This window comes from Chaetodon auriga, chromosome 7 (genome assembly GCF_051107435.1).
Source record: "Chaetodon auriga isolate fChaAug3 chromosome 7, fChaAug3.hap1, whole genome shotgun sequence".
In the NCBI taxonomy this organism is placed as follows: domain Eukaryota; kingdom Metazoa; phylum Chordata; class Actinopteri; order Chaetodontiformes; family Chaetodontidae; genus Chaetodon; species Chaetodon auriga.
The window spans coordinates 12478252-12504840 of NC_135080.1; the positions used below are offsets into that span (position 1 = coordinate 12478252).

General features: G+C 43.4%; 3 protein-coding genes across 6 annotated transcripts in view; 2 read left to right on the plus strand and 1 right to left on the minus strand.

Moving 5' to 3' along the window:
* Nucleotides 1-12470, plus strand: part of grik4 (glutamate receptor, ionotropic, kainate 4) — a 263602-nt gene extending 251132 nt beyond the window's left edge. For all 4 annotated transcript variants that reach the window (XM_076735286.1, XM_076735284.1, XM_076735288.1 and 1 more), the window contains 7 exons: nucleotides 1819-1928; nucleotides 3258-3431; nucleotides 3913-4078; nucleotides 4814-5039; nucleotides 6157-6285; nucleotides 6419-6537; nucleotides 8247-12470. In XM_076735286.1, coding sequence (XP_076591401.1) covers nucleotides 1819-1928; nucleotides 3258-3431; nucleotides 3913-4078; nucleotides 4814-5039; nucleotides 6157-6285; nucleotides 6419-6537; nucleotides 8247-8636 — 1314 coding nt within the window. In that variant the 3' untranslated portion in view covers nucleotides 8637-12470. The remainder of the gene's footprint in view (nucleotides 1-1818; nucleotides 1929-3257; nucleotides 3432-3912; nucleotides 4079-4813; nucleotides 5040-6156; nucleotides 6286-6418; nucleotides 6538-8246) is intronic.
* A 3201-nt stretch (nucleotides 12471-15671) lies between these two features.
* Nucleotides 15672-19720, minus strand: drc12 (dynein regulatory complex subunit 12 homolog). Its single transcript, XM_076735855.1, has 6 exons — nucleotides 19596-19720; nucleotides 19439-19507; nucleotides 18147-18266; nucleotides 17820-17912; nucleotides 17588-17718; nucleotides 15672-16213 (listed from the first exon to the last, which is right to left on the minus strand). The coding sequence occupies exons 1-6, from the start codon at nucleotides 19645-19647 to the stop codon at nucleotides 16085-16087; spliced, it is 594 nt and encodes a 197-aa protein (XP_076591970.1). The 5' UTR covers nucleotides 19648-19720; the 3' UTR covers nucleotides 15672-16084.
* Nucleotides 19721-20702: 982 nt separating this feature from the next.
* cbl (Cbl proto-oncogene, E3 ubiquitin protein ligase) overlaps nucleotides 20703-26589 on the plus strand; it is a 38156-nt gene continuing 32269 nt past the window's right edge. The window contains exon 1 of the mRNA XM_076735007.1: nucleotides 20703-21008. Within this exon, the coding sequence (XP_076591122.1) occupies nucleotides 20862-21008 (147 nt within the window). The 5' untranslated portion in view covers nucleotides 20703-20861. The remainder of the gene's footprint in view (nucleotides 21009-26589) is intronic.

Genomic DNA, 26589 nt, shown 5'->3' on the forward strand with positions numbered 1-26589 from the left:
AGTTGGGATGCTGTGTAAAACGTAAATAGAAACAGAATGCAATCACGAACACATGAACTGTTTACCGACGACGGTTTTTACAAAGTGTTCCCGAGCCCATCCTCGCCTGTGAGCGACTGAGCCTTTCTGGGACGCTCCTGTCATACCCAATCATGATCCTATCACCTGTTACCAATGAACCTGTTTACCTGTGGAATGTTCCAAACAGGTGTTTTTGGAGCTTCCCACATCTTTCCCAGTCTTTTCTTGCTCCTGTCCCAACTTGTTTGAAACGTGTTGCTGCATCAAATTCAGAATAATCCGATATTTACAAAAATCAATGAAGCTGATGAGGTGAAACATTAAATATACTGTCTGTGTCCTGTTTTCAGTTGAGAATTACTGTTTGTCTGTTTTATTCATGTTTCACACAACGGCCCAACTTTTTTCGACTCGGGGTTGTACACGATTAAGTGCGTTCCACTTACAACAACACCTGGACAGTTGGTTGTTTGATCACCTCCGCTGTCTCGCTGGCCCTGACAACCACCTCCATTTCATAGTCATTAACAGATGGCGTGCGTGCGTCTCTGTGTAAATGGCTCATATTCCCTTGCTGATGCTTGGTCAGCCAGGCTATACGCTGAACATACACATAAGGAATACGAGCATACACAAACACACACTTAAATAAGCACACACAGTCACTCTCATACTTGGCACTGGTTCATCGGTAATTGGCTTCATTTAGAGGACAATAGCTGTTGGTGCTGAATAACAAAACATTAGGAATTAGACCCTATATTCCCATTGGTCTACAAGCTGCCAACACTATTTCCGCCACTTTATCTCCTCTACCACTGGTTACCAGCCCTAACCGATGCATAGCAGCCCACAGCCGCTTCGGCACAGCTAGCCTTTCAGTCCAAGCCAAAGCTATTAATCTCTTTTTTTCCCCTGAGCTGGGAGTCTGTGCACTCCCAGTCATACAGGATGTCAACGATAGGTCACAGACATGAATTTCTGTTAAACGTAGCCGTAATGGTTTAGATGATTATATGACCTTTCCCTCTCTACTGGATGCAACCCTGTGGAGAGCTCAAATGGTGACTGTAGCTAGTAATTATGACCTCTAATTGGACCTATCTACTGTAATTTCATGTGAAAGCATGCTATATACCAATTAACAGGACTTTGCTAGGAAATAGTTAGTTAATTCGGTTATTTTTATTTTTTCAGTGCCAGAATCCCTGAAATAAAACCTCTTATCTGTGATGTTGTATCAATATCCAGCAGTGTGCCACTCTGTTGACAGTTCATGGGAGACTGAGTTTGTGCTTTCGAACAATGTTGATCTGAATGTTTACATGCAAATGAGATTCATATAATTATAGTGCTATCAGTTTAGGACAGGAAAATCTATGCTTATCACATCGAAATCCCTTTATTTACTGTCCCAGTCACCTTTTTCATCTTTTCCAAATTACACAGGCGGCAGTAGATGTTGTTCAACACGGACCAAATTTGGCCTGCGGCACAAAGAATCAACACTGAAATTCAGCAGCGTTTCTTTTTAATTAATCTTGCCGCTCACTGCACAGAGGTGACGTAAGAGACTGTGATGTTTTTCACATGCTGATTAGTTCAGCTTCACCTTTACAAGTAAGGATTTAACCTCTCACCTCTGAGTTCAACCAAAGCCCATGTTGCACTGGCTTGTGTGATTTGAACATCTTACACAGGGTGTAATGATGTTAACCCTGTACTCGTGTGTGTGTGTGTGTGTGTGTGTGTGTGTGTGTGTGTGTGTGTGTGTGTGTGTGTGTGTGTGTGTTTCAGGGCCGTAGGCCAGGCTACTTCTCCTTCCTGGATCCCTTCTCCCCTGGAGTCTGGCTTTTCATGCTTCTGGCCTACTTGGCTGTCAGCTGCGTTCTGTTTCTGGTAGCCAGGTAAGGAGCTCACCAGTAAAACAGACTCTGTACAGATGAGAGAAAGAGAGCGCTGAGACAAACAAAGGGGGTCGAGTACAAACAGTAAGAAGACAAAAAGGTTTGTTTGGGTGTTATACGGAGGAGGAAACAGGTGTCTGTTCCCTCGCTTCTCTTCAGTCTCTTCAGTTGATCTTCCACATCACTGTGAAAGAGAGGTTCTCCTCCCAGTGGCAAGTCCCCAGCATCATACTGACACCTGCTGGTCAGGGAGGGAACTGGCACGACTGCAGCTGCAGATTATTACTGCTTATACAACGGAAACATTATTACATTACATTCTATCTTATGAGGACACTTTATGTACTTATGTAACACCGTCTGGAACCAGCTTATCATTCCCCTAACAGGTTGATGTATTACCTCTCCAAAGAGACTGTATAGGTGATGTACTGTAATTGCCATATGAGCAACAACAGTAACTGTTTCTCCTGTCCATGCCAGCCACAAAGAGATCCCTTACTAATGCATTTTCAATTCCATTCCCGTTTCCAAATATGACAGAAACAAAATCCAAAGTCGCTGTTTCTGTGCAAAAACACATTGCAAAGTTCAGCCAGAGAAACTAATATGAGGCTTCAGGGGTCTGAATTAGACGAACCTGGTGGGTGTCTACCAAAGTTACAGTCTTTGTGGTATGAATTTCCTTCTCTGTGTAACTATTTCTCCAGTATAGTGAAGTAAACACAGTTTGGGGAAACATAAAGAGAGAACTGTGGAGGATACCCGTTTGTTTTATGAATGGATCTTTTCATAGCTGGTATGAACAGGAGGGATGATTAATGTTTCAATGTACATTTGGGGATGTGAGCATTGTAAAAAGGTAGACTTTGAAAATGTGAAGCTGCCCTTCAAATTTCTTTTCTTTGCTTACTTTCTTCTTTGTAACTTTTTTTGGCTAATTTCAGCAGATCGGAGAGAAATCATGCGCTCGCTTCAAGACTGTTTTTAGCACCTAACAGGGTTGTCACCTAACTTTAGCTTCATGCACTATTTGAACATACCAATTACATTTCCTTCACCCCCGCTGTTTAAGTTGGCAGCACATGGGTAAAGAAAAGCAGGTCGGCTCCCTCTCTAGAGAGCCAAGGTGACTTTGCACTCACTTGACTGTTTGAGCTGTTTTGCTCCTTGTCTATCTCTGCCTTTCTTTCTCCGTTTCGCTCACTCTCTGTCTCTTGAGTTTTGCTCTTGTCAGAATACTTATTCCAACTTTCATTCCCGCTGTTGTTAAATGAGACCTCCTGTGATTCTCTCTGTTGTCTAACTCCATTGTCTCGTTTTCCCCAGATTGACACCTTATGAGTGGTACAACCCACACCCCTGTCTAAAGGGTCGCTGTAACCTGTTGATCAACCAGTATTCGCTTGGTAACAGTTTCTGGTTCCCTGTTGGAGGCTTCATGCAGCAAGGGTCCACCATTGCTCCCAGAGCTCTGTCCACACGCTGTGTCAGCGGGGTGTGGTTAGTATTGACTGCAGAGACACACAGACATGAGTGAATTTGTGTGTTTTCAGCTTTCAGATCCACACATTCAATTCTGTGCTGTTTTAATTTCATGCATATTGGTCCATCGTGAATGCATTTCATCTTTGATGTGATCTTTAAACTTCATTCCAGATGTACGGGACATCAGGGCCAAAGCTGAGATAGTGATGGCAGTTGTGCATGCGCATATGTGAGACATTGTTTGTGAATGTCTGCCTTTGCAGCTAAAACTTCACTTCCTTTCACCCAAACTGAGCATTGTCACCTTTATCCTAACACACCCACGCATTCATCCATCCACTGAAAATCCTGCAGTGTCTTCTCCTCTCAGGTGCGCAGTTATTTTAATCCTCCCACACGTTTCACCCAGACAATCTATCTTCATACACCAGCCTGTCCATTTACATTCTTTTCTGTGTGAATGCATATGTTTTCATCCCCTGCCTTTCCTCCACAGGTGGGCCTTCACATTAATCATCATCTCATCCTACACCGCCAACTTGGCTGCCTTCCTAACAGTCCAGAGGATGGAGGTACCGATAGAGTCAGTGGACGACCTGGCAGATCAGACGGCGATAGAGTACGGCACCATGCACGGAGGATCCACCATGACTTTCTTCCAGGTCAGAGGTTACACACATCATTGCATGTGATGGACTGTGTATACACTTAAGTCACAGCCACACACATACGAACAGACTCACCTTAGAGCCCGTAGTGATCAATGGGCCATCATTGATGTTATCCTCCTCATCACCTCCCTGTCCTTCCTGTCTCCCTCCTCTAACCACAGGTTTTATCTGTTTCCTGTCTGTTACTCGCCACAACCAATTTCGTTCTACTCATGGAGATGGGGCGCTGTCCAGGGCCCTAAGAGAGGCACACTCTGTCCTCTGAAGTGTTGACCTTAGAAAGAAAGAGAGAGAGAGTGTGAGAAACGGAGTGTGTTACAGGGAGTGAGACAGTGAAGGATGATATGGAGGGAGGGAAAGAGAGACATTATCCTTCTCTTTCTTTGCACTCACACATCCACTGGACCTTGAATAAGTCAGAGAAGACAGGCCGAGAGAAAGCAGAGGACAGGTGGAGATGTTAAGTGAAGATTCTCTTCTAAACGCTGAAACTGCTCAAGGGAAAAAAGATTTACTTAAGAAGAAACACTGACATTTAACCCCACTGTACCTTTTACAGAATCACAGAGTTTGAATTAATCCATCAGTGAAGAAAATGAAAAAGGAAAATAAATGAAAAAAATCTCCACCTCCACAAAACTGAAAAATACATATCTGCAACTGATAGTCTTTTGTTTACTGTCTCCCACATCTGACGCTGTCTGCTTTTTAACGGTCGCTCTGCAGAACTCTCGCTACCAGACCTACCAGCGTATGTGGAACTTCATGCACTCAAAGCAGCCCAGTGTGTTTGTGAAGAGCACGGAGGAAGGCATCGCCCGTGTCCTCAACTCCAACTATGCCTACTTGCTGGAGAGCACCATGAACGAGTACTACCGCCAGAGGAACTGCAACCTGACTCAGATCGGAGGACTGCTGGACACCAAGGGCTACGGCATCGGCATGCCACTGGGTGAGTGGGGCGGAGACGATGAGGCAAAGACGAGTTAAAGTAAGGAAAGAGAAAAGGAGAACCTGACGGATATCTGCAGCCACGACAAAAGCCAGTTTATGGGAGAAGTGGAGTGGAAAAGTTCTGCTGAAATGGAAGCGAAAGCTGATGATTTGGCTTAAAAAACTATATAATTTATGTTGAAGCTAAGGGGGGATGGAGAGAGCAGGGGCATTAGTCAGAGGATACACCATAAACGTCACTTTGGAGAGTGTAATTGAAAGCCTCAGAAAAGCCAAACCATCAGCTGCCATCGTGGGGGAAAATGATGCAAAAAGTGAGAAACTAAAAGAGACTCACTGTTGGACCTGAATAGAGCGACTGTTTCCACGCTGTGCTGGGAGAGGTGAGGACGGGAGAAAGGGAATTTGAGATTTTATTCGTGTTGAATGTGGAACTGTTGCTGTATGGAGCTCTCACCGCTCTGAAAGCATAAACACAGGGCTTACTGACACTTTGATCTCAGGTTGAGTCAAACTGCAGGCAGGAGGGGGAAAAAAAACATACCTAAAAGTAAACAAGATTAATTTCACTTCCTTTGATCTTTAAAAGATAGATAAAGCCAGTCTTTAGTGGATGATGCTCCATACCACATAGTGTGATGTGACCTGAAGAACACTGCAAAATCATAGCAAGCCCTTACTCTTATATTTGAAATCTGAATTACGTGTTGAAACAAAGTCTTCCAATGGAGTGACATCATTTCACATTTACATTTAGAGAAAGTCACCAAAATGTCATTTGTTTGCACTTTGAGTTGCTGTTTCAAGTGGGACTACTTCTGCTTTGGTCCCACTCCATCGTACAGCTCGGCTCAGCTCAGCTCGACACGCTCTTGGTAGCAGGCTCTTTGTAGGTGGGATCCTTTAGCCAATCAACAAAGTGATAATGCTGGTTGAAACTGCTGTGACGTCATCTTCAACCTGACACAGACACACAGGAACAATGGCCTTGCACCTGCAAACAAAAAAGAGGCAGGAGGGTCAGGTCGAGAGGAGCCTCGCCATGCAGTGGAAACATGGCGTCAGTTTGGAGATTTTGAGTGCAGTTGTGAGCTTTGCCCCTGTCTCCCCTGCAGGGTCAGTGTACCGTGATGAATTTGACCTGGCCATCCTCAAAATGCAGGAGGACAATCGTTTGGAGATCCTCAAAAGGAAGTGGTGGGATGGTGGCAAGTGTCCAAAGGAGGAGGACCACCGTGCCAAAGGTTTGTCTCCGGTTAATCCTCGTCCCCCTTGTTCTTCAGCTCCATTCCACCTTCGTCTCCTTTATCTGCCACTACAAATCCCTCCTCCCATCATCTCACTCTCACCTCTCCCACCGCACCCTGTTGTCTCCAGGTCTGGGGATGGAGAACATCGGCGGTATCTTCGTGGTGCTGGTGTGTGGCCTGCTGGTGGCTATCTTCATGGCAGTGCTGGAGTTTGTCTGGATGTTAAGGCAGACACCAGGAAATGAGGTGAGAGAGGGCTATCTAACCTGCATCTGCTTTGTCTCCCTCTCCCCTCCCTGCTACACTCCCCCTCACGGAGCTGCTAGGCTTTCCAGCTTCCAGCTTTGACAGGAAGTGTAGCAGGCCTCTTCTTCTTCTTCTTCCTCTGGGTTCCTCTTGACACCCAGCCTCCCTGCATCCAGCCTATGCGACATAATCAGCACAAAACCAAAGATATACCTCACTTTTACCTCACTCAGATCACATGCATATGATGATTATTTTCTATTTATAGCAATAGAAGCCTACATAGATATAATATCGTACGTAATATTGAATGTAGTTTGATCCCATTGGTGGAGAATTTGTGCTTACAGGGTGCTGCCAGTGAGATTTTACTCATAGGAATAATTGTGATTGTTTTATCTAAGCCTTAATCTAATCATCTTTTTACTTAAAAGATGTCTGGCATTGTGTGCACATCTTCACTCAAAACCCAAGTCAGAGACCAGAAGTTATTCATTTCATCAGAGGCTGAACGATGGACAGTGGTGGACTAGCTGTGGCCGACAGCCAGAAGTTAATAAGAGGCCATCGGTACAACCAGATGTAGGAAGTAGAAGGGAGGATCGTTTTTTAAATGTGATTTCTACTCAGCATAGAGAAAAAAAGCAAGTTATGGTATTTCTCATTGTGAAAAGTTTAAAGTGGTCTACGCAGATAGTGTGTGATTAGTATAATCCTAAGAACTGTGTCAATGATCAATCAGAATGATATACATATATATATATAATCAAATACATGTAGCTTCATCTGTAGCGAGGACTAGAAAGCAATATGTGTCCAGTCTTGTGACAGAGCTCCTGCCGTATGAAGAGGAATTTTCAAAGGACAAAGGCCAGTTTCAGTTTCCAGAAAATGATCAGTTCTGTTAGCGAAGGAGCTCTGCAGAGCTATTCTTGAGGCGGGGATGACGGTAATGGAAGAAAAGATGGCGGAGCGGTACATCAGAGAAAGATGTGCATGCAGTGTTCTAATTACTCCTGGTGTGATTCCTTTAAAACTTGATAACTGTCTTTTCAAATGAACTCGGCACTGTGATTTTAATTCAATAAACATTCAGAATGTGAAAGTCAAAAACCAACTCATGTGATTTCTTCTTTTTGAGCAGCACAGATCGATGTTTCACTCTAACCCTGGGTGTGTGTGTGTGCGTGTTTGCGTGTTTGCGTGTTTGTGTGTGTGTGTGTGTGTGTGTGTGTGTGTGTGTGTGTGTGTGTATGTGTGTGTGGGTTTACACCTGTGTGCGTCTGTACAGTTGTCACTGGGCTCATGTGCGGCTTGTGTGGATTGATAATTAGCCTCTCCTGTCTTGCACCTGAGCTGTAGTGTCATGTCTGTCATTGTACTTGTTTGCGTTTACATACTGTGGAGACCCAGTGGAGCACTCCATCATCAGCCCAGGAGATAAAATGTGTGTGTCACGTGTCTGTATGTGTCTGAAAAGTGTGTTTAAAATTACACATGTACTACTGTGTATGTTACTTTTACTGTTGTTATCTCGCTGTTGTTATCACCATAGAAATATCTATGAATTGTATGTTACGTGTCTGTGACGTCCATCAGTCTGTCCTGATCAAGTCAGTCAGTCAGTGAGTTGTCTGGCCTCTCTCCCTCTCTCTCCCTCTCTTATCCCCCTCTCCCCGATCTTTTTCTCCCTGTGTGTGTGCCTGCAGCAGTCAATGTGCGAGGAGATGCTGCGGGAGCTCCAGGGGATCGTCCTGTGTCGGGACAGCCTGCAGGTGAGGCGCCGGCGGGCAGCTTCAATGATGCGGCCGCGGCCCTTACCCCTGGAGGAGCGCCGGGCGCGAGCAGCAGCCGTCAGCCTCAGCAACGGCAAGCTGTGCGGGGGCACCGGATTGCCTGAACCCCTCTCCCACAGACTGGCACAGGAGGCTGCCCTGGTTGCGAGAGGGTGCAGCCACATCCGCATTTGCCCCGAGTGCCGGCGCTTCCAGGGACTGAGGATGCGCCCTGCGGGGGCCACCGGGGCCCTCCCTTCTCCCACGCACAGTGAGGAGAGCATAGAGTGGGATAAGACCACAAATAGCAGTGAACCTGAATAACGCCCGCCAATTCCAACAGGACTGACTTTCCCAGAAGCCACCTCTCTAATTTCCAGGGATCAGAGATCACGTGGGTTTTTTTGATTCAGCCATTCGGAGTTTGATCGTAAAGGGCAGAACAATGCTGCGACCTTTGTTTTGCCCTAGAGGCAACAGCCAGTAGTCAGTTTTGGAATCTCCTTGGGTGAATTTTCTCTTTGGTCATAGGAGAAACTGATGAGTCTGTCTCGTTGTGCTCTGTCCCTGGTGGCCCTTTGTACCATGTGAAACAGGACGGACAAATACAGCTACGGGGCATTTGTACTATGCAGTATTTTCAGTCATTTATCATTGTGCTGTTTGTTTTTCCTTTTTAAATTATTTCTGTCCTCTGTTGGATTATCAGTACTGAATATTGTTATTCGATTGTTCTTTAAAAAAAAACTTTAAACAAGTTTCTTTTTTATCTGACAATTTACTGTATGAACGTATATTGCCTCTGAAGAGCTGCAAAGATGAACAGACTAATGCAAGGTCACCCTTCAAATCCTTTTACTTTGAAAGTGCCAAAAACCCATAAGTATTATCTTGTGGCTGAAGAAAGCACCACAGCCTTGAGAAGACAACAAACTCGACCGAACGTAGAAAACAGAGACATACAGACACACGGACTTCTTTTATAGTAGTGATATTCTATTAAAAAATGTTTTAACTGTTGGTATCTCTGAAAGACAGCGATGCATGTCTGGAGGTGTTGGCAGGTGCTCACTGAATGATTAATGCTGAAGTGGAGGCTGAAAGAATGATTTCCTGTTTTGAAGACCTGGTTGAAAACACGATGGCTCCACACGCAAACACAAAGACATCCGTTGATCTTCGTCTTCGTCCATCTGTCCTGCATCTTTGACACCATAGCACATTAATTGTCTCATCACCTGTCCTCGTCATGATCTCTCACTTGAATATACACACACAGTCTCTTGCACAGTATACACTCACCGTTAGAGACGAGAGGCTTTTCTCCATCTGACGTATTTAAGAGAGATTCAGGTTTAGGGACCAGCGAGTGAAGCCGAATGAAACCCAGTTTATATCAGAACCGACCGAAAGTCCCTGCTAAAGAACGTTTTTTGTATCAGCACTTGACTTGAGTTCTTTGAAATGTCAAGGCAGTTAAACTTTTATTGAATGTGATGTTTTACACATCGCTTTTGAAGCGCGTTACAGTTCAGATCAGCCGAGATGCTCCCTGCCATTTTCATACTCTTGTTTTCAAGAAGCAGAATGAAAAATATGAATCTGAGACAGATTTTTAATGCGTGTAGCCGAAAGCTGATTCAGTCAGCTGTTTTTGAAGGTGGTCAAATTGATTCACTCTTTAAAATGCATTCATTCAGTTTTTGTTTACTTTATTTGCATTATATCAAACATACCTCCAGAGCTGCAACAATGAGAACAGACCACCTACAACAGATTCCTTAGGTTACTTTCTGCATAGACGCTGTGTTTTCCCACTGGTTTGAAGGCATCACTGTTTAATAGCCTGGCTGTGGCACAGCGGTCATCCACCTGTCTACACTGCTCCTCGCTTATCTCTGATGTGTCCATCATTTTAAATCTACCCATCGGGTTCAGTCGCCATCGCTCCAAACTACACCACCAGCTCGGCACAGTGTGAAGTATCTCTCTCTTGTTCTTTCATTGGTTGTTTTCACTTTCTGTCTTCGTCATTTTTCACCTGCAGGTTGTCCAGGATAGAAACTGTCTGTAGATGTTCTTTTAAAGTAGAAACGGGGGGAAAGGAGTGAACGTTACATTGAAGTGTCTGATCTGTTGATCATCGTCAATAGGTCGGACCTCTTCTTCACACGTCACAAAATCAAAATATATCACAGTGCCGACGCACACATAAAAAAATAAAACACACTCACCAAAAAATCAAAAGAGAACAAGGCAGCAGCATCTCTCTTTGACACATAAAGAAGCCAACAAACACCTTTCCAAGTCCACAGAAGAAAGAAGAAACGAGTAACAATCAAAAAAATGAGGGCGAAAATCCATAGAACTGTGGCTGCAAAGAGCTGTTATTGAAAAGAGTAAAAACAGCAGACAATAAGTTAACCCAAGAGCAACATCTGCAGAACAGTTCAGCTTCCCCAGCAATCCTGTAGCTTATTATTGTTTCCAAATACGAATGAAAGGGGACCCAAAAGGCTCCGAACCTCACCCCACAGTTTTGCCTCACCGTTTCTCCAGTGTGATCACTGATGGAGCCTTTTCCACCTGTGATAACAAAAACACAATTTCTTTGCAAAGCAATTAATCCTAATGATTATTAGGAATGAATCATTTTCGGAGCTCATTTACTGTGTTTATGTCGATGCGGAATCATGATCTCAGACACGTTTGTCACGCCGTCACCTTGTTGAATCATTCAGTCGTTTGTCTCATCATGTCATGTGCACACTAACATCTCCCACATATGAATTCACCCACACTGCCTCTATATTTTCTGAAGCACCTGTTATGAGCAGCCACGATAGGTTTGCTGTTTCAGAAGCTGGTGAACATGTGACACTGTGCTGGATCAAGCGCTGACAGACCTGGAGTGAGCTGCAGCATTAACACAGTTGTACTAATACAGAGTTTTCAGTGAGTTGATGTTTCTGAACATTTGAGTGACTGGAATCACAAATGAGGGGAGTTTCTATTAGAGGGGATTTTTTTTTTTTTCCTCCCACTTGCCAGTTGCTGAAAAAGTGTTTCAGGACTTCAGATGGCATTTCAGCTCAGGTCTGCAGCGAGTGCGAAATCCCAGAAGCGCGCACCGGTGTTTGAAACTGCATTGAATCTGCTTGATTCTGCATGGAAATGAATGGGAATAGCAGAGGCTTTATGTTATCATCTGCTGAAGCGTCAGTAGTGCCAATGCACCTAATCCTCAAGTAATGAACTATTATTGTCCTGCAGAGGGTGTGTAAATACAGTGTGATCCACGGGGTTCCTCAGTAATGGTCCAAAGTGTTGTAGCAGTCATTTGAAGTTGATCATGTTAATAGAACAGAAAGCTGCAGACCTACATGTGTATAATGTTTATATGGACACATTATGCCATTTAGACACATATGGACACAGATTGTGAGCATAATGGTGAAAAACAACCCCTCACAGACAGTTCATGTTAACTTTCTATATTTCTTTATATAATAACTTGTTAGAGGCAAATTGCCGAGCAAATAGTGAAGAAAAAAAAAAACCCACATTTCATTACCAGTTTTATAAAAGAAGTTTCTATCCATTTGCTGAATGTCACTGAGAAACTCATGAGAGTAAAGAAGGCTCTTGCTGCACCCGATGCTAACTTCTTAAAGACTAAAAACATTTACAGGGGTGCTAAATCAAGCGTAGTTGGAATGAGATTGCCAATTACCTTGAAGGCACGAGGAGCAGTTGAGTAAGAATTAAAACAAATCCCACTGAAACACTGGGCGACCCTCGCTGGGAGACCACTGAGAGGGATGGCAGGGTTTGGCTGCTATATTTTATATGCTTTATTTTCTTATGTTGACATTTTTATCCCATTATAAATACATTTCTTAAAACAACCTCTGCTCCGTGGGGTTCTGGTTTTGTCTCTTCTTTGCTCTGATGTATTTGACCTTCTGAGCTGCTCAAATCTGTCATGCTAAATAGCGTCTGAGTGCACTTTGTCTCTCAAGTTTTTTTTTTCCCATTATTCGCTGGGAGAAATATTCAGATGGTGCACCTGTTCTGTTGTGACATATACGCATGCTGAGAGGCATTATGAGGATGTATGGCTTTCTAGCTGAGTAAACATGACGATAGCTGAGTGAACCAGAAGGAGCTGATGCATCTACCTCTCGTTTCTCTCCCATAACTGAATTAACGTCTGCACTCTTGTGAATCAGTTCAACAGCTGAGAATTTGCGTGGGTGGGAAGTCTTAACGGAGGCTAATGAGTTTAACAACTCACTCATGTGCTATATACGCATCCACTCACCCGTAGTCCATATATCACTGTGATTTTCACTGGATATTTCTCTCTCTTCAGGGTAGCGCCACACAACACCCTGCATCTGATTTATGTTTTAATTCGGCCTGCCGCTCTCTCTCCCTCCTCTCTGAGTGCCTGTCTCACAATCTTTCCACTGCAGGATTAGAGATGACAAGTTTTGTCACCGACCCGCATGTCACAGAGCATATCTGCAGCGCACACACCCGCATAACTCTTACAAGAGCGACACGCACGTGTAAACACTCGCCGCCACCTGTGTGTCAATGCTGTGTCAAATTTATTTCATCATGCTCCTGCTTCTCTTTCTGCCTCTGGTGCTCCAGGTCCATAAATCCAGTGCACCCCTACCCACCGCTGCCTAGCTGCTGTTGGATTTATGGAGCCCATGATGAGCAATGAGTGCCTGCAGAGGTGTGTGAAAATCTACGTCACTCCTCATGCTTACCCAGTTGTAGCACATAGCAATACCAATTTCCCTGTGGTCGATTGTTATTCTGCGAGGATTTAGGAGCTACGCCGTGCTGAGTCTGAGGCATTTTGCCACGCTAACTGCTCACATCCCATATACTTGAAGAGAGAATTTCTTATCAGCCCATGCCATGTAAATAAATGTTGTTGTGTTTTTGTTTTTTTTTTTGGCATTTGTCTCGCATGAATTTCAGATTTTATTTATTTTTTTGCCTCACAAGCTCTGTGTCCAGTTCTAGGAAGGCACAACATTAAAGCTGGGATGTGTAGAAATGTTAGAATCTTGTGGGTCTGTAACTGCATTCAGTATTTTGTTGCTTTCTAAAAGCAATTGTTAAATCTATTCCTACTGCCAAGATTGCATCCCTTTGCCAGACAATTGCTTTCTACGTCCCAAGCAACAGATTTCCCAAGGTTAACAGCATGCATGTTATACATCTGCCCCATAACAGCCATTAATGAGCACTGGACCTAAGAACACCAACTGAAAGACATAACAGACTATCAGTGGAAACTACCTATTCACAGCGAGACTGGTGCACATTTTTAAGTGAGAGCTTTCCTATTGATTTGCTGGCAATTAATTGCAAAATGTTTGTTGTTGTTGTTGTGTCGTGTACTCAAAGAGAAGGATTTCAGAGTGCAAGAATTCTCTCCAAGGTGAGATGCTGTCAAGGCTGTTATACAGCCTTTTGTTCACTGACAGTTGTTGTTGAACATATTGACCAAAACATCTTGGCATTGTTTGTCTTTCAGAGAAATAAAATGGAGCTTCATTTACTTCGTGTTTCGTTCCCTCGCTATTCATTCCTGCCTTGATCGATGGCTCACAGAAGGGGAAGCATTGATCAGCTAGTTGTGTGTGTGTGTGTGTGTGCGTGTGTGTGTGTGTGTGTGTGTGTGTGTGTGTGTGTGTGTTTGTGTGTGTGTGCAGGTGGGTGGTGGGGTTTAGAGTGAGAGTGTGCCTCCATGGGAATTCATAGTGTGGGCATCTTGATTCATCGGCTGGAGGCCATCTCGTTGCATCATTACCCAAACGTTGAACAGAGACTGCAGACAGCCCAGACAAATTCCAGTGGAAGTGCAGCAGCCAGCGCTCATTGTCAGGTATTCATCAGAAAGATGAAAGAGCCTTTAGTGCGGAAATCAGTCAACTGGGCGTAAAGCATAATAAATCCACTACTTCGGATGTCCTACAGATAAAACAGTCACAAAACTCAGCTGTGTTGAATGTTGGAAAAAGTCTTTGTTGACCTTGGATTTAGGTTCCAAAGATTGAAGTAGTATCAGCCACTCTCCATAATGCCTCCACTCTCAGCATCATTTATCTCTCAGCAAATGCATCAATGACAGCAGCCAAACATTAGCAGGCCTCAGATTAGAATCACTTCATTCATCTTGTCTTATTGCTTTTACGGCCTGCTAGTTGTGCGAGGTAACACTTTGGATTAAGATACACACAATTTCACGTAAAATAGTTTCTTATTAGTATTCATATTAGTAACACATTGGCTCAACCAGCTGCAACAGTAACATGCAACATATGTACTGATGCATTAGTAATAGCATAATATATAATAATATATCAGTCACAGGGGCCATTTTCCTGCAGAACAAGTAGTCCGCAGTAGAAGTGCTTAGTGAGTACTCCTGCTCACTGCTGTGGAGCATTTATAGAGTAACATTTCCATAAGGGGAATATTAATATAGGGCACAGTTTTTTGTTTTTGTGGGGGTTTTTTTGTATTCCCCCACTAACAGGTGCATGATGCTCATCTCATTTTGAGCAGTGGGATGACAGCAGTCAACCCCATTAAACCCTAAACAAACAGAAACACGTACTCTCTGAAGGCAGCTGCTCCTTGTGGTTTGAGGAGAAAATATTGGTTTTCAGATAAAGGCCTCTTGAGTTCCTGTGTTAATTGGTCGTTAGAACACAGAATTATCTTAATCCCCGAGTAAATGATTCATTACCCCACAAATGAGAGGCTAAAAAAAAATTGCACTGGGCCATGAAAAAGGCGCACAAATGACAGCCTTGGAAGTAAAATCTGTTTATCTGGCTCCCCGCAGGGGAAGTCGGTTTTTATCGATGCTGCCCAGCTAAATCATATTTCCTGCATCATTAACTGTTATTTTGCCTTTTTCTTGTTATTGTCTATCGCTAGTCTGCCACATATTGAATATTACTTTTTGTTTACTTTTTATACTTTCATCTCTCATGATTGCTGTTTTGTCACAGAATGAAAACACTGCAGTCTAGTTATATTAGAGTGGAGCAGTGGTGGTAATGGCTCTGTGGTTCATGTGGCCAGTTTCATCTTACGCTCTCTTGCCTGTTACCACATTTGGCTTCTAGACCACTGACTCTGCATATTTTCACAGCCTTAAAATTGTATCTACATTGCCAGCTTCGCTCAGACGCCTACCTGTTGTAAGATCATGATAGTGTTTACCGTTGTTTGTGTACAGCACTGTACACTCTCACCCAGTATCACTCATACATGGTAGTCTAGTCCTCACATACTTAAGAAATATATAGACTCAAAAAGAACAGAGTATATCATGTATTTACACATATAAAATATAGAATACACAGTATAAGTCTCTGGCCGTCTAAAATATTCTGGTCACCACGTCCCCGACCGTAAACAGTCATTTGCTACATCTAGTGGGCATTATACAACATTACAGACACTACAGGGTGAACCACTGAATGCATGCATAGATGGCTCAGCCTGTTTTGTACTCTGGTGGTAAAATATTCTATAATAACAGCATCCGTCCGCGTGTTAGGCGCACTAAATGATGAGCTGCAAATTGAAGCTGTTGCGGATGTCACTTTCATTTGAGGCAAACACAGATGCAGCAGTCTGATCCGATAGAAGCAAGTTGTGGATCTGAAATGAAACAAACGTGTCTCACTGAGAGCAGCAGCTGCTTCCGTTTGTAAGGTGCCTGATTTTCAGATGTCCAGTGCATTCAGGCCAAATTCAGAGAGCAGTTCCTTGTAATTTTGGTGAAGGGTTGTGCTCTTGTCCTGCCAACCCCGTCGAGCCACACACAGCTGGGAGGACATGCTGTCCACAGTCTCCTGCGGGAAACATCAGAGGAAATGAGATGCAAGCAGAAATTTTCCCTTGAAATCACACAGTTGTCCAACCTGATGTCCCTCCCTCCCCTTGGCCACCTTTAACTCTGATGAGTTTCAGGAGCAAGTTGATGAGAAGAGGCCTGCTGTAATTAGATTCTGTGTCACACTGGGAAAGAGAAAAATAATGATAATTACATATTAAAATCTTTGTTCTATAATCACAGGCTGAGCGCTCGCAGGGCTCCAGGCTTGACTACTTATCTTTGACGATCTGAGGGCTGAAAACGTGCGTACACTGTCAAAATACTGCTGTTACAACCTGCATCTTTCTGCCCTGGTTTGAAGTAATATATTTTACCTATAGGTTTGCGTAACATTGTTCGTCACTATTGTGGATATTGTAAACTTGAGACAGCTCTACAGCACAGTCCAGTAGGACCAAGGATCCTTAAACCAACAGCAGATTGATGATCTGAAGCTCTGTGATGCCAGAAAGTCCTAACAAATCACAGGAGAACACACTGTTAATGTTCACCTTTGCTTACCTGTCAAATGTTGACAGTTAGGTGAAGGCTGGACTGTTTTCGTGATGCTTTTTTCCACAGAGCGCTGTCTGTGATGGTGGTGAGTACAATGTTATGTTAGGCTTTATTGGACAAAACTATGACATTAGGACCCAGGTTGTAAAAAAAAAAAAAGGTTCTCTTTCATGTGAGTCACAGAGCAGCATTAGGAAAGCTGATTACAGCGCTGCACCAGTTACAATACATAGTAATCGTTCAGTTTAACACAGGCTTTGCCTTTTAAAGGAGCTTAAGAGCAAAACCTGATGACACCCTGCTGTGCCCTTAAAGCCCTTATGAAGGGTTGTAGATTAGAACCAAATAGACAGTTTTCATCAGGATTGTTCCATTATCTCACAAAAAATCCTGTCACAACAGATTGAAAGTTGGTACAATCATATAAAAATTCTACACAGCAGCTTCAACATGACAGCTGTAAGTCCCATCGAGCCGCTGGTCTCACACTGGACTGTGAGGAGTGCTGCTCCCTGCCCATCATCTCTGCTGAGCTAAAACAGAAGTGGAGTTCACACCATGCTGATGTCACTGCAGAGACAAGGGGGAACTCCAAACCACATTAAGTCACCATAGAAAAGTTCATGAGAAATGTGGCCAAAGCTGCCCTTTAACAGCGCCTGGTGCGTCCGTCCAAATTGGCTTGGCACGTAGCTGTGCATGCAGGTTTACAGGGCATGGTGCCTCAAAGATGTCTGGTCAAGCAGACACAGGCCTGTTAGTGGCTGCCTCCTCTGATCTTCCTTTAATCATTTTGTATTAGCTTTCATGTGAGCTGGCCTGTGTTGTAACTCACGAGCAGGATCTTCTCGTAGTCTCTTTCCATGTTGTCCAGCTTGTGTTGGAGGTCAGCTATGGTGGCGTTTTTCTCCTGTTCCACCTGCTCACGCTGTCTTTTCTCTCTCCTCAGTTCCTCCTGACACAGGACTAGACAGACAAATGCACACTGACATGCCGCCACTTTTAATTTGGGACTCACTGCCCGTGTCTTTGTTCATTTAAGTATAGAAATGTGTATATATTCATACCATGTTCTTCCCTCAGCTGGCTGACCTCCTGCTCCAGCCTCTTCACCCTGTTGGTCAGCTCTGTCTGCATGGTTTTGTACTGGCGACTGAGGTCTAGAATGACATTTGTGTCAATGATGTCAGACTTAGCCTTCATTGCTAATTCACTCTGAAAGGCTAATGCAGCAATCAGCTTAGGCACCCAGCTAATTAGACTTTTTGTTCCTCAAAAATTACCCTAACCTTGGCAAACACGCCCCTTGTCCTCACTCCCAGAGGAATCCACGCATTATTTCAGGTTATTAAAAGAGAGACTAATTGTTGATTCATGCCCCGTGTCTACCGTACCAGAGTTGATGTCTCTGTGGTCTTGTCTCTCGTGCTGCAGCTTCTGCTCCATGTCCCTCATGCGTCTCCTCAGGTCAGCTCTATCAGACTGGACCTTTATTACTGCCTCAGTCTGTAAGGCTGTGGTAATCACACAGACACATGCATGCATGAATATATAGACCTGTGGTTTTTTTTTTTTTTTTTTCCTTAAGCAGAAGTGGCGATAAGCCTTTGTAGAAATACTCGTTACAGTTTTGTTGTCAATATTTTTGCTTTAACATGTAATTTACTGCTGAAGATGGTACAGATGGCGCTAGTTGAGCCTCCACTGGCGGGTGAAGTATTCAGGTACTCCATTCCAAACATTCAAAAACTTGCTTTAATAAAAGTATTATCAACAAATACAAATACAATACAAGTCATACAGTCAAGTAAAAGCACTGATGCAGAAACATAGCTGCTTTGACTGGACTACATTACAGTATTACTATCAATGACAACATTTCCCCCTGAAATGTAGTGTAGCAGAAGTACAAAGTGGTACAAAGTAGTACTAGTAAAGTACAAATACTCATGCTGAAGCACAGTATTTGAGTAAATGCATCTAGTTAACTCCAACTACTTTAAACAGTAACATATGAACTTATAGTATGTTCTGCATGTAAAACCTTCATCTGAAAAGTAATAAGTAATAATTATACCATCAGAATTTAGATTAGAAAATTACTTATTTTCCTATTTGAGACATGTTTGAGTCTCAGTCTGGTCAGAGAAGAGTGCTAGTGGGACTGCTGCTCATCTGATTAAATGTATTTATACATTTACCCCATTTTTTGGAATAATATACGTAGTGTTATAATGATTCGTCAATTAATCAATTAGCTGATGAACAGATAAGCACCAACTATAATTTTGGTAATTGAGTATCTGTGTAAGTCACATATCAAGCAAAAAGGCCAAAAGTTTCCTAGTTCCAGCTTATCAAATGTGGGGGTTTTCTGTGTTTTCTACAACTGCAATTTCAGTTTGAGTTTTGGACTCTAGAGAAATTGTTAGGGAAATTTTTCACTGTTTTCTTACACCGAATAGACTAAATGATCAATAAGTTAATCAATAATGAAACATGGTACATCAGACATTACTACAGCAGGGCACGGAGTAAGGCAGGGTATGGATTTGTACTTTATTAGGAGTGTTATTTATTAGTTTGCCCCTGGATGTGATATACAGCACACATGAATAACAAAGGTCTGTGACTAACATATAAACAAAGCCTGCATTACGTAAAGCAACTGAAAACTGCTGCTCACCGAGGTGATCCTGTAGGATGGCTATATCCAGAGTACTGCGCCTATACTTTGCCTCCAGGTCATTTTCCCCTGCAACAAGACAAAAATACTTGTTACAAAAAGCATGATTTTGCACCAGAAATTGAAAAAAAGAAAATCATCCCCGAAGCAAAGTTACTTTTTTCTGGATTCTTCTTTGTGGTCTTTTGTGTTTTTTTCTTTGGAGACATGTTTGCTTCCTGCAGGCTGCCTGTTGATACCTTAGAGCACACAAACCACACACTCGCTGGCCACACACTGACAACACACGGGGATGAGCCTTTGTTGCTGGGCTCTGGTTGCTGAGTGAGTTCCCATGGCACTAGCTGTTCAGCTTGATTGATAGCTGATTGACTTCAATAACAGCCAATCACAACTTGACTGGGGCACCGTTGCCTTTTTAGCTCGTGCACACAGGCCATGTAATTGGATCCGCGCTTTTAGTGAGACATGTCAAAGCGTCCTTTGTTGTCAGGGGTGACCAAGGCCAGCGCTGCGAGCATTCAGGGCTGCATTCAGCATCCCTTGAACGTTTCATGAATGCTGTGCAGGCAGAGGCGCGCGCTCGTCTACATTCATGAATCGTGAACGCGCACAGGGAAGGCGTGGAGTTTGGGTTTTTTTGAGGGGGGGCGAACGGAAGGGGACGTACAGGAAAGGAAAGGGCCGCACACACACGTCACGGGGGGAAACAGAAAAATACTGGGCAATGTTTAATTCCCACATTTATTTATTCGCCCCCGTTCCCGTGTATGTCCGTGAGGCTTTCGCAGCTTTTAGCACAACTTCCTCCCCCACTCATCGGTGAGTGCTCTCTGTCGTCAGCCTCACAGCCCGCAGAGGAGGGCTGACGCTGTCACACAACCGCTGAACTTCCCGTCAAGAAACGGCACAGGCGAGAAGAGCTGCTGCCGCTCACCAAAAAAAGGGGAACGACAACGGGGTTTGTCAAGAGGAGAGGACGCACTCCGGTCCACAAGGCTTCTGGGCAGAGAAACGGTGCCATTGTCCTCCAGCTGAGGGCGAGCAGAGACAGGTCTGGTGCTCTGCTAATTAGCCTGCGTGGGTCCTTGCAGAGAGAGACCGAGCAGCGCAGCTAGCTGCAGCACACAGCGGCTTGCACGGGGTGTGAGTGAGTGAGGGGTTGTTTTAGTCACAATCGGGACATTATCTGACAGACTGGTGTTAGGTTTACTGATGGGGTCCTTTATCCGATAGTCACCCGTCCCTCCCTCTACCCCCCGTCGGACCCTGGCTCGGATTCGCCAGTCGGGCGCTGTCCTCGCCGGGGGGTGCCGGATCACCATCGCCCGGTCCAGCTAACTCCAGGCGGCGGTTCGGTCCCCCTGACCCCTGCCCTGCCTCGCCTGTCTGCCGCTCTGGCCGACCCTAGCCGAGCCCGAACATGGCAGGGAACCTGAAGAAAGGCGGGGGGCTCATCGGAATGATGAAGGATGCCTTCCAGCCACACCATCACCACCTCCACTCCCATCACCAGCCCGGGGCCGTGGACAAAAAGACGGTGGAGAAATGCTGGAAGCTGATGGATAAGGTTCGTAAGTTAATGATCAACGTTAACTAGCCGTTAACGTTAGCTATCGCCTTGCATGCCTACGGCGACTGCTAGCTAACCGCAGCTAACTAGCGATAAGCTAGCTAATCTTCGTCTGCTGCAGGTCTGGCGTTGCTAACGCTAACTTAGCTAGTCAGCTGGGAGAAGACATGGGTAGCTAATTTGCTTTCTTAAATTATATTGTTGTATACCCTATGTGTCCGGCTCCTTCGCACCACTTTAAAAGACAGACTTTTAAAGCAGCCTAACAATAACGTAGCCCACGTACAGAACAAGGGCTTCTGTAACACATCTGTTAGTGCTGTGCCACTCAGCTAACTAGTTGTCATGCCATGGTACATCTAACTTCGCTTGTTTGGCCACGTTTAATGATTGAGGTGTATCGTAAACATTAGCATTTAATAACTAAGAGTGTAGCGTGGGTGTGAAAAGATGCCTCACGGGAGTTGAATTTAGCGAATTTATGGTATGTAGTGGAAGTACAGGGGCTGCTAGCACTGTAACAGTCTCCTGTACATTGTTGTTGAAATGTCTGCATGTCAGCTGTCTTGTCAGCCCTTGGAAACTGCATCAAACTAACTGAGGAAAAAGAAGAAAAGAAGTGTGTCTATTTAACTAGGCCAATTACACTCTTTCACAGGGGAGACTCATTTCACAGCTTCACTTCTCGGAAAAGTCTGTAGCAGTTTGACCCCCAGTTTCCTGTGAGATTAACACAGCAATATTAGAGTGAATAGGAAGACAAGACACTCTTTTGTGTCTCCTCTTCCTCTTTGAGTTCTTAGTTTAGAGCTCTGATGTTCAGAGACCAAGTCCTTTTACAAAGCTATTATTAAGAAACCACATTCCAGTTTATTTTGCCCAATTAGCATCTGTCTGGCTGGGCTGTTCTCCACATTTGTGGAGGCACTGTACCTAACACAAATAAGAAAACAGAAGTAACAGTGCAACGTCAGTCTTTCTTTTATTTTTTCTTCTCAGTGAATGTTCAACGCTCTTGTAGGAATTTTTTTGTCTGTACATCCAGACAAAATGACTTCACAGCTGACCTTACACCACACAAACCACCTGCACAGTCAGGTTAACTTTTTCAGTTTACAGTATGGGAATAATTTACCATATTCATCTGACCCAGTCAAGCAGTGGAGGGACAACACCAGCGAGGTGAAAAACATGCTTATCTTACCTTTCGAGAAGACTTTAAGACCGACAGTGTTTTAACTCCACCAGATTGTTTAAAACAGTACCAGAAATATTGTTCAGCACTGTCTAATGGAAACCACAGCCCAGCTTAAACTGTAGGGCAACACCTGCAGAATAGCAATGCAGGTTCTCTCTGAAAACACCTCCCGCACAGGAGTATGTTAAATTTTATCAGAAGCATGGGGCTAATGTCTCTCTTCAAAGTTGCCTATTCTGAAAGTGTTCAGCATAACAAACCTTAATTTATCAAATTCTCATGTTTGAGCTTGAGAGTTAAACACTGCATTTGTGATGCCCTGACCAAAGGTGTGTTCTTACCTGGACTACCTGCAGCAAAATTGTCATGAAAGATTAAAACCTTAAAGGTTTATCCATGAGGTGCTGCTTTACTGTCGCTCTTGCGTTGCTCCATGCTTCAGGCTGATTAGCTGTTCATTAATCAAAAGTTGCTTATTTAACCAGACATTCAGGCAGTTACCCACCAGTATCTTTCATATCTTTCATAATATCAATTTTGTTCTGTTGGACAGCTCAGAGACACGTTTGTGAGATTGTCTGGCTCCAGGCAGCTTCCCTGTTGCATCTACATTTAAAATAAGAAAGTTGCTGTTTAATTTTGTGTTGTACCAGTTGATGTCTGGTATGTTCTGCCCTTTTGCGTAGCATATTGATTTATCTTTTGTTTTGTTTTTGTTTCTTCATTCCTCTTGGAATGCTTACACAGTCGCTATCTTTTAATACCGTCCCAAACTCACCTTTGTGCTGTTATTGGCCGGGGGCTACACACCCACTGACCAAAGATTGCAGCCCAGAAATGTCTCAAACACCACAAAATAAGAAAAAACAAAAGTGAGACCTAGCTTTAATTCACTGAATTAGACTTTTTTGAGTGTACACCCCAAACACACCTTGGTGTTCTCATGCAGCTCTAATGTTTAGGTGAGATAAGTAGATAATTCATTTGCACACAATAGTTGTCGTCAGATTTTCTTACAAAAACATCCATATTGTGAGATTGAAAACTGTCAGGGAATTAACATAGTGCCTTTGCTTCACTGTGACTGAAGGCACAGCATGTTTTCCAGGAGTAAGCTCTGCAGAAACAAGGAAGCACAAAATTGCCTGTTTACAGCGAAAGTCTAACAAAAATTCAACCATGGCCAACTTTTCTTCAAGCTGGTTAAACTTTAAACAACTTGAACTTGATGTACAAAAACTCCCAGGACTATGCCAGATGTAGAATGAGCCAGGAGAGACTGAGACAGAGAGAAAAAGATGAGTGGAATGCAGTTTAGCTCCGAGGCAGTCAACATTTTACTTCAGGACAGTAGCCTTGATTGGCGTTGATGTATGAGCACTCAGTTGTTGTGGCCTTGTACATGTGCATGCATGTGTGTTTGGCTGGGTTATGGATGCAAGTGTTAGCATGGTGGATGATAATGTTAGAGGTGTAACCTTGGCAATAGTCCTATCTGGTCTCAAGCATAAGCAGTGCAGGCCTTCGTTTGGAGGCCTGGAGAGGGGTTAAAGGAATGAGGGCACAGTGTTGGTAATGATACTGAGGGCATATTGGTGTTTAGTGCAGTTGCACATGTAGTCTGATAAAAAATTTGGCTCTCACCCAGAAATCAACCTCAAGCAAAGTATCCAAAATACACTGAGGATACAAAAAATGCAGACACACTGTCCTCCTAGTGTGCCACATACCATTCAGTCGAAGTTGTTCTGAGGCATCTATAAGCTCTTCTTTCTCCCTCAGATGCATCTCAGTTTGGTTGCGGAAATGATTTAAATGGATCAAATCATCAGGGCATTTGCAGTTTTATCTTTTCAGTCTAATGTTGAATGCAAGGTGGCTAATGCTCATGACTAATCTTAATAAAGACTGTTGTGCTAGTTTCATTTCCTGGTGCTTAAAACATCCATATTAGGTCTTGTAGTATCCAACTTCCCAGTGCTGTATGCACCCTGGTGATCCACAATGTCTGTTGCAACCCACTGGATTTTTATTTTTTATCTGTAAATGAACAGCTAGAGGTAATGGATACAGACGTGACTTCAGCTGTGGTCCATTTACACGCCGTAGGAAGGTGACCTTTGATGTCCAGACACCAATGTAGGCCCACATGGCTAAAAACATTTTTCATGCTGTGGAATCAGTACTGCTTAAAATATCCTACTGGTCAAGTGTGACCTGATTCTTTTTGAGAGGCATTTGATACAGTGATGATGAACCGACTGGTCTGAGCGCAGTGGCCTATTTACAAACTGACATCAAATATTCCTAAGATGCGACACTCTCAGGAAGTGAAGCATGGCTCATTTGGTTTCATGAGACGTCCCATTAAGTCAGATACCAAAGATGTATATTTACATATACTAATAATGACAAAATCTACTACCATGTGGCTTAACGGTTAAACAAAAGTTGTTTTACTACTCATAATAATTGATAAATCGATGTGGTTCCAGACCTACTTCACTTATAAGCTAATTGACGCTAAGTTGTCCTGCTCAGTCTTTTGAAGTCTCATTTTCCCATAATGACAAACCGATGACTTTCAAAAAGAAGAGGCGAGGAAATTCAGACCGACATTCTTGCAGTGCTATTCCTGCCATATTTCTTTCTAACACTTGCTTGTGATTAGTAGACAATAATTTGGCCTGGTCTACAAAAGAATGAGCAATGTCCTGTTGTTGACATGCAATTGTTCAGTCACCACTGAAGCTGACAGCCCAGCTCTACATCAGCGCAGGTTCAGATCAGGACATGAGACCCAGAATTTTGAATGGAAGTGTAGTTTTGTGCCTCTGCGATCTCACAAGTTAGACTTGAATGCAGTGGTAAATATGACCGCAGCCACGTCCATACAGAGTGTTCTAGGCTGTCCGCCAGTGTCTTTGTAATGGTCAACGAAGTGACTCAGACACAGTGCAGCAGTACAGTGAGATGGGTGACGAAAGGTTGAACATTACTGAGGATCTAACATGCATTCATGCAGTCCGGTGAACATGTTCCACTCAAGCACGTAGCTGATTCCCCAAATTTCCATGTTTTATTAAAGCCATCTAATAGAAGATTTTCTCTCCGTTCACCCATTACATAACTCAGCCGCTGCTCTGTCAATGATTGATGTCGGTCAAGTAGTTCAACTTGAAGTTTATGTCAGTTTTTTAGAGCTTTTGAGTCTTTATTTCATGAGGTGTCACTGTAGTTGAAGTTTAGATCCACAGTGTCAGTATCACAGCACTTCAGCTGTTCAAATTTGCAAGGAGGGCTGAACGATAAGCCAAATCATATTGAAATTATTTTGACAGATATTGTGATTGTGAGTCGTGACTTTTGTGGGAATGGTAATTTTTGCATTTCATTTCCACTGAAACTAAATTTAAAAATGCTGCTGATGATTTTTGCTGCGGTTTGTACCAAACATGCAGGTTCCCTTATGTCTGGAGAATATGTAGGCTGGGGTGTCTCAGCAGCACTGAAATGATTTATTTATAATGGTATGTTGTTGTGACACATTTTACCAAGGCTGTTGTGATTTGGATATTGTACGTGGCCGTATTGTGATTTTGACAATATTTAGATTATTAGTTCAGCCCGATTTGCAAGGCAATCATGCTCAAATGTTGAGTGAGGAGAATTTGTATTTGCATGGCAGAAGTGGTAAAGGACGTGCAGGCTGAAATGAGGAAATATAAACACATCAACAACTTCTGTAAATATGCTGAAAAAGTGAAGAATCACACTGTGATGATGGCTGATTTCTGATACATAGTCACATAATAAGGTGCGAGCATCGCTGCGCATGTCTGCAAAAAGACGTCTATATGGTAAATGAATAAGAAATGGAGATAATTAGCTTCACACAGAAAGCGTGCATGGATGAATGAAGATATGCCTTTGTCTTGTTCCACCTTCATCTTTTTTGTGGTGAAATAAGTCATGATGCCATGAAGGATTAAATCAGTGATAGTCTGTGTATTCCATTATATAACGTGTAGACTTGCCACACTCTGAAAGCTCCAAGATTGACTCTGACAGGGCTTTTAAGGGCCTTTCTCTCAGACTTTGACTTAGTTGGCATTTTCCACTCTGCATTTCTTCTATGTGGGCTCTCTGACTCTGGCTGTAATACAGAGAAGAGCTATATTATGCAAGACTCTGCCTATATGATATAAATAATGTCTTACTGATGTACAGAATGAAAATGCATAGTGGCAGACTCTCTCTCTCTCTCTCTCTCTCTCTCTCTCTCTCTCTCTCTCTCTCTCTCTCTCTCCGTTAACCTCTTTCTTGACACCCTCTTTCTAACACGTCTTCTGTCTTGCTTTTCTTTCATCTATCTTCTTT

Bases quoted from the DNA above. Each gene is read 5' to 3' on its own strand.
- drc12 (XM_076735855.1), bottom strand. From the start codon at position 19,647: ATGTCTCCAAAGAAAAAAACACAAAAGACCACAAAGAAGAATCCAGAA. The intron at 17,913-18,146 runs GTACGGTAGACA...ATGTCATTCTAG, and splicing joins CCACAGAGACATCAACTCTG to ACCTCAGTCGCCAGTACAAA. The intron at 17,719-17,819 runs GTATGAATATAT...TTGTCTGTCTAG, and splicing joins CCAGCTGAGGGAAGAACATG to TCCTGTGTCAGGAGGAACTG.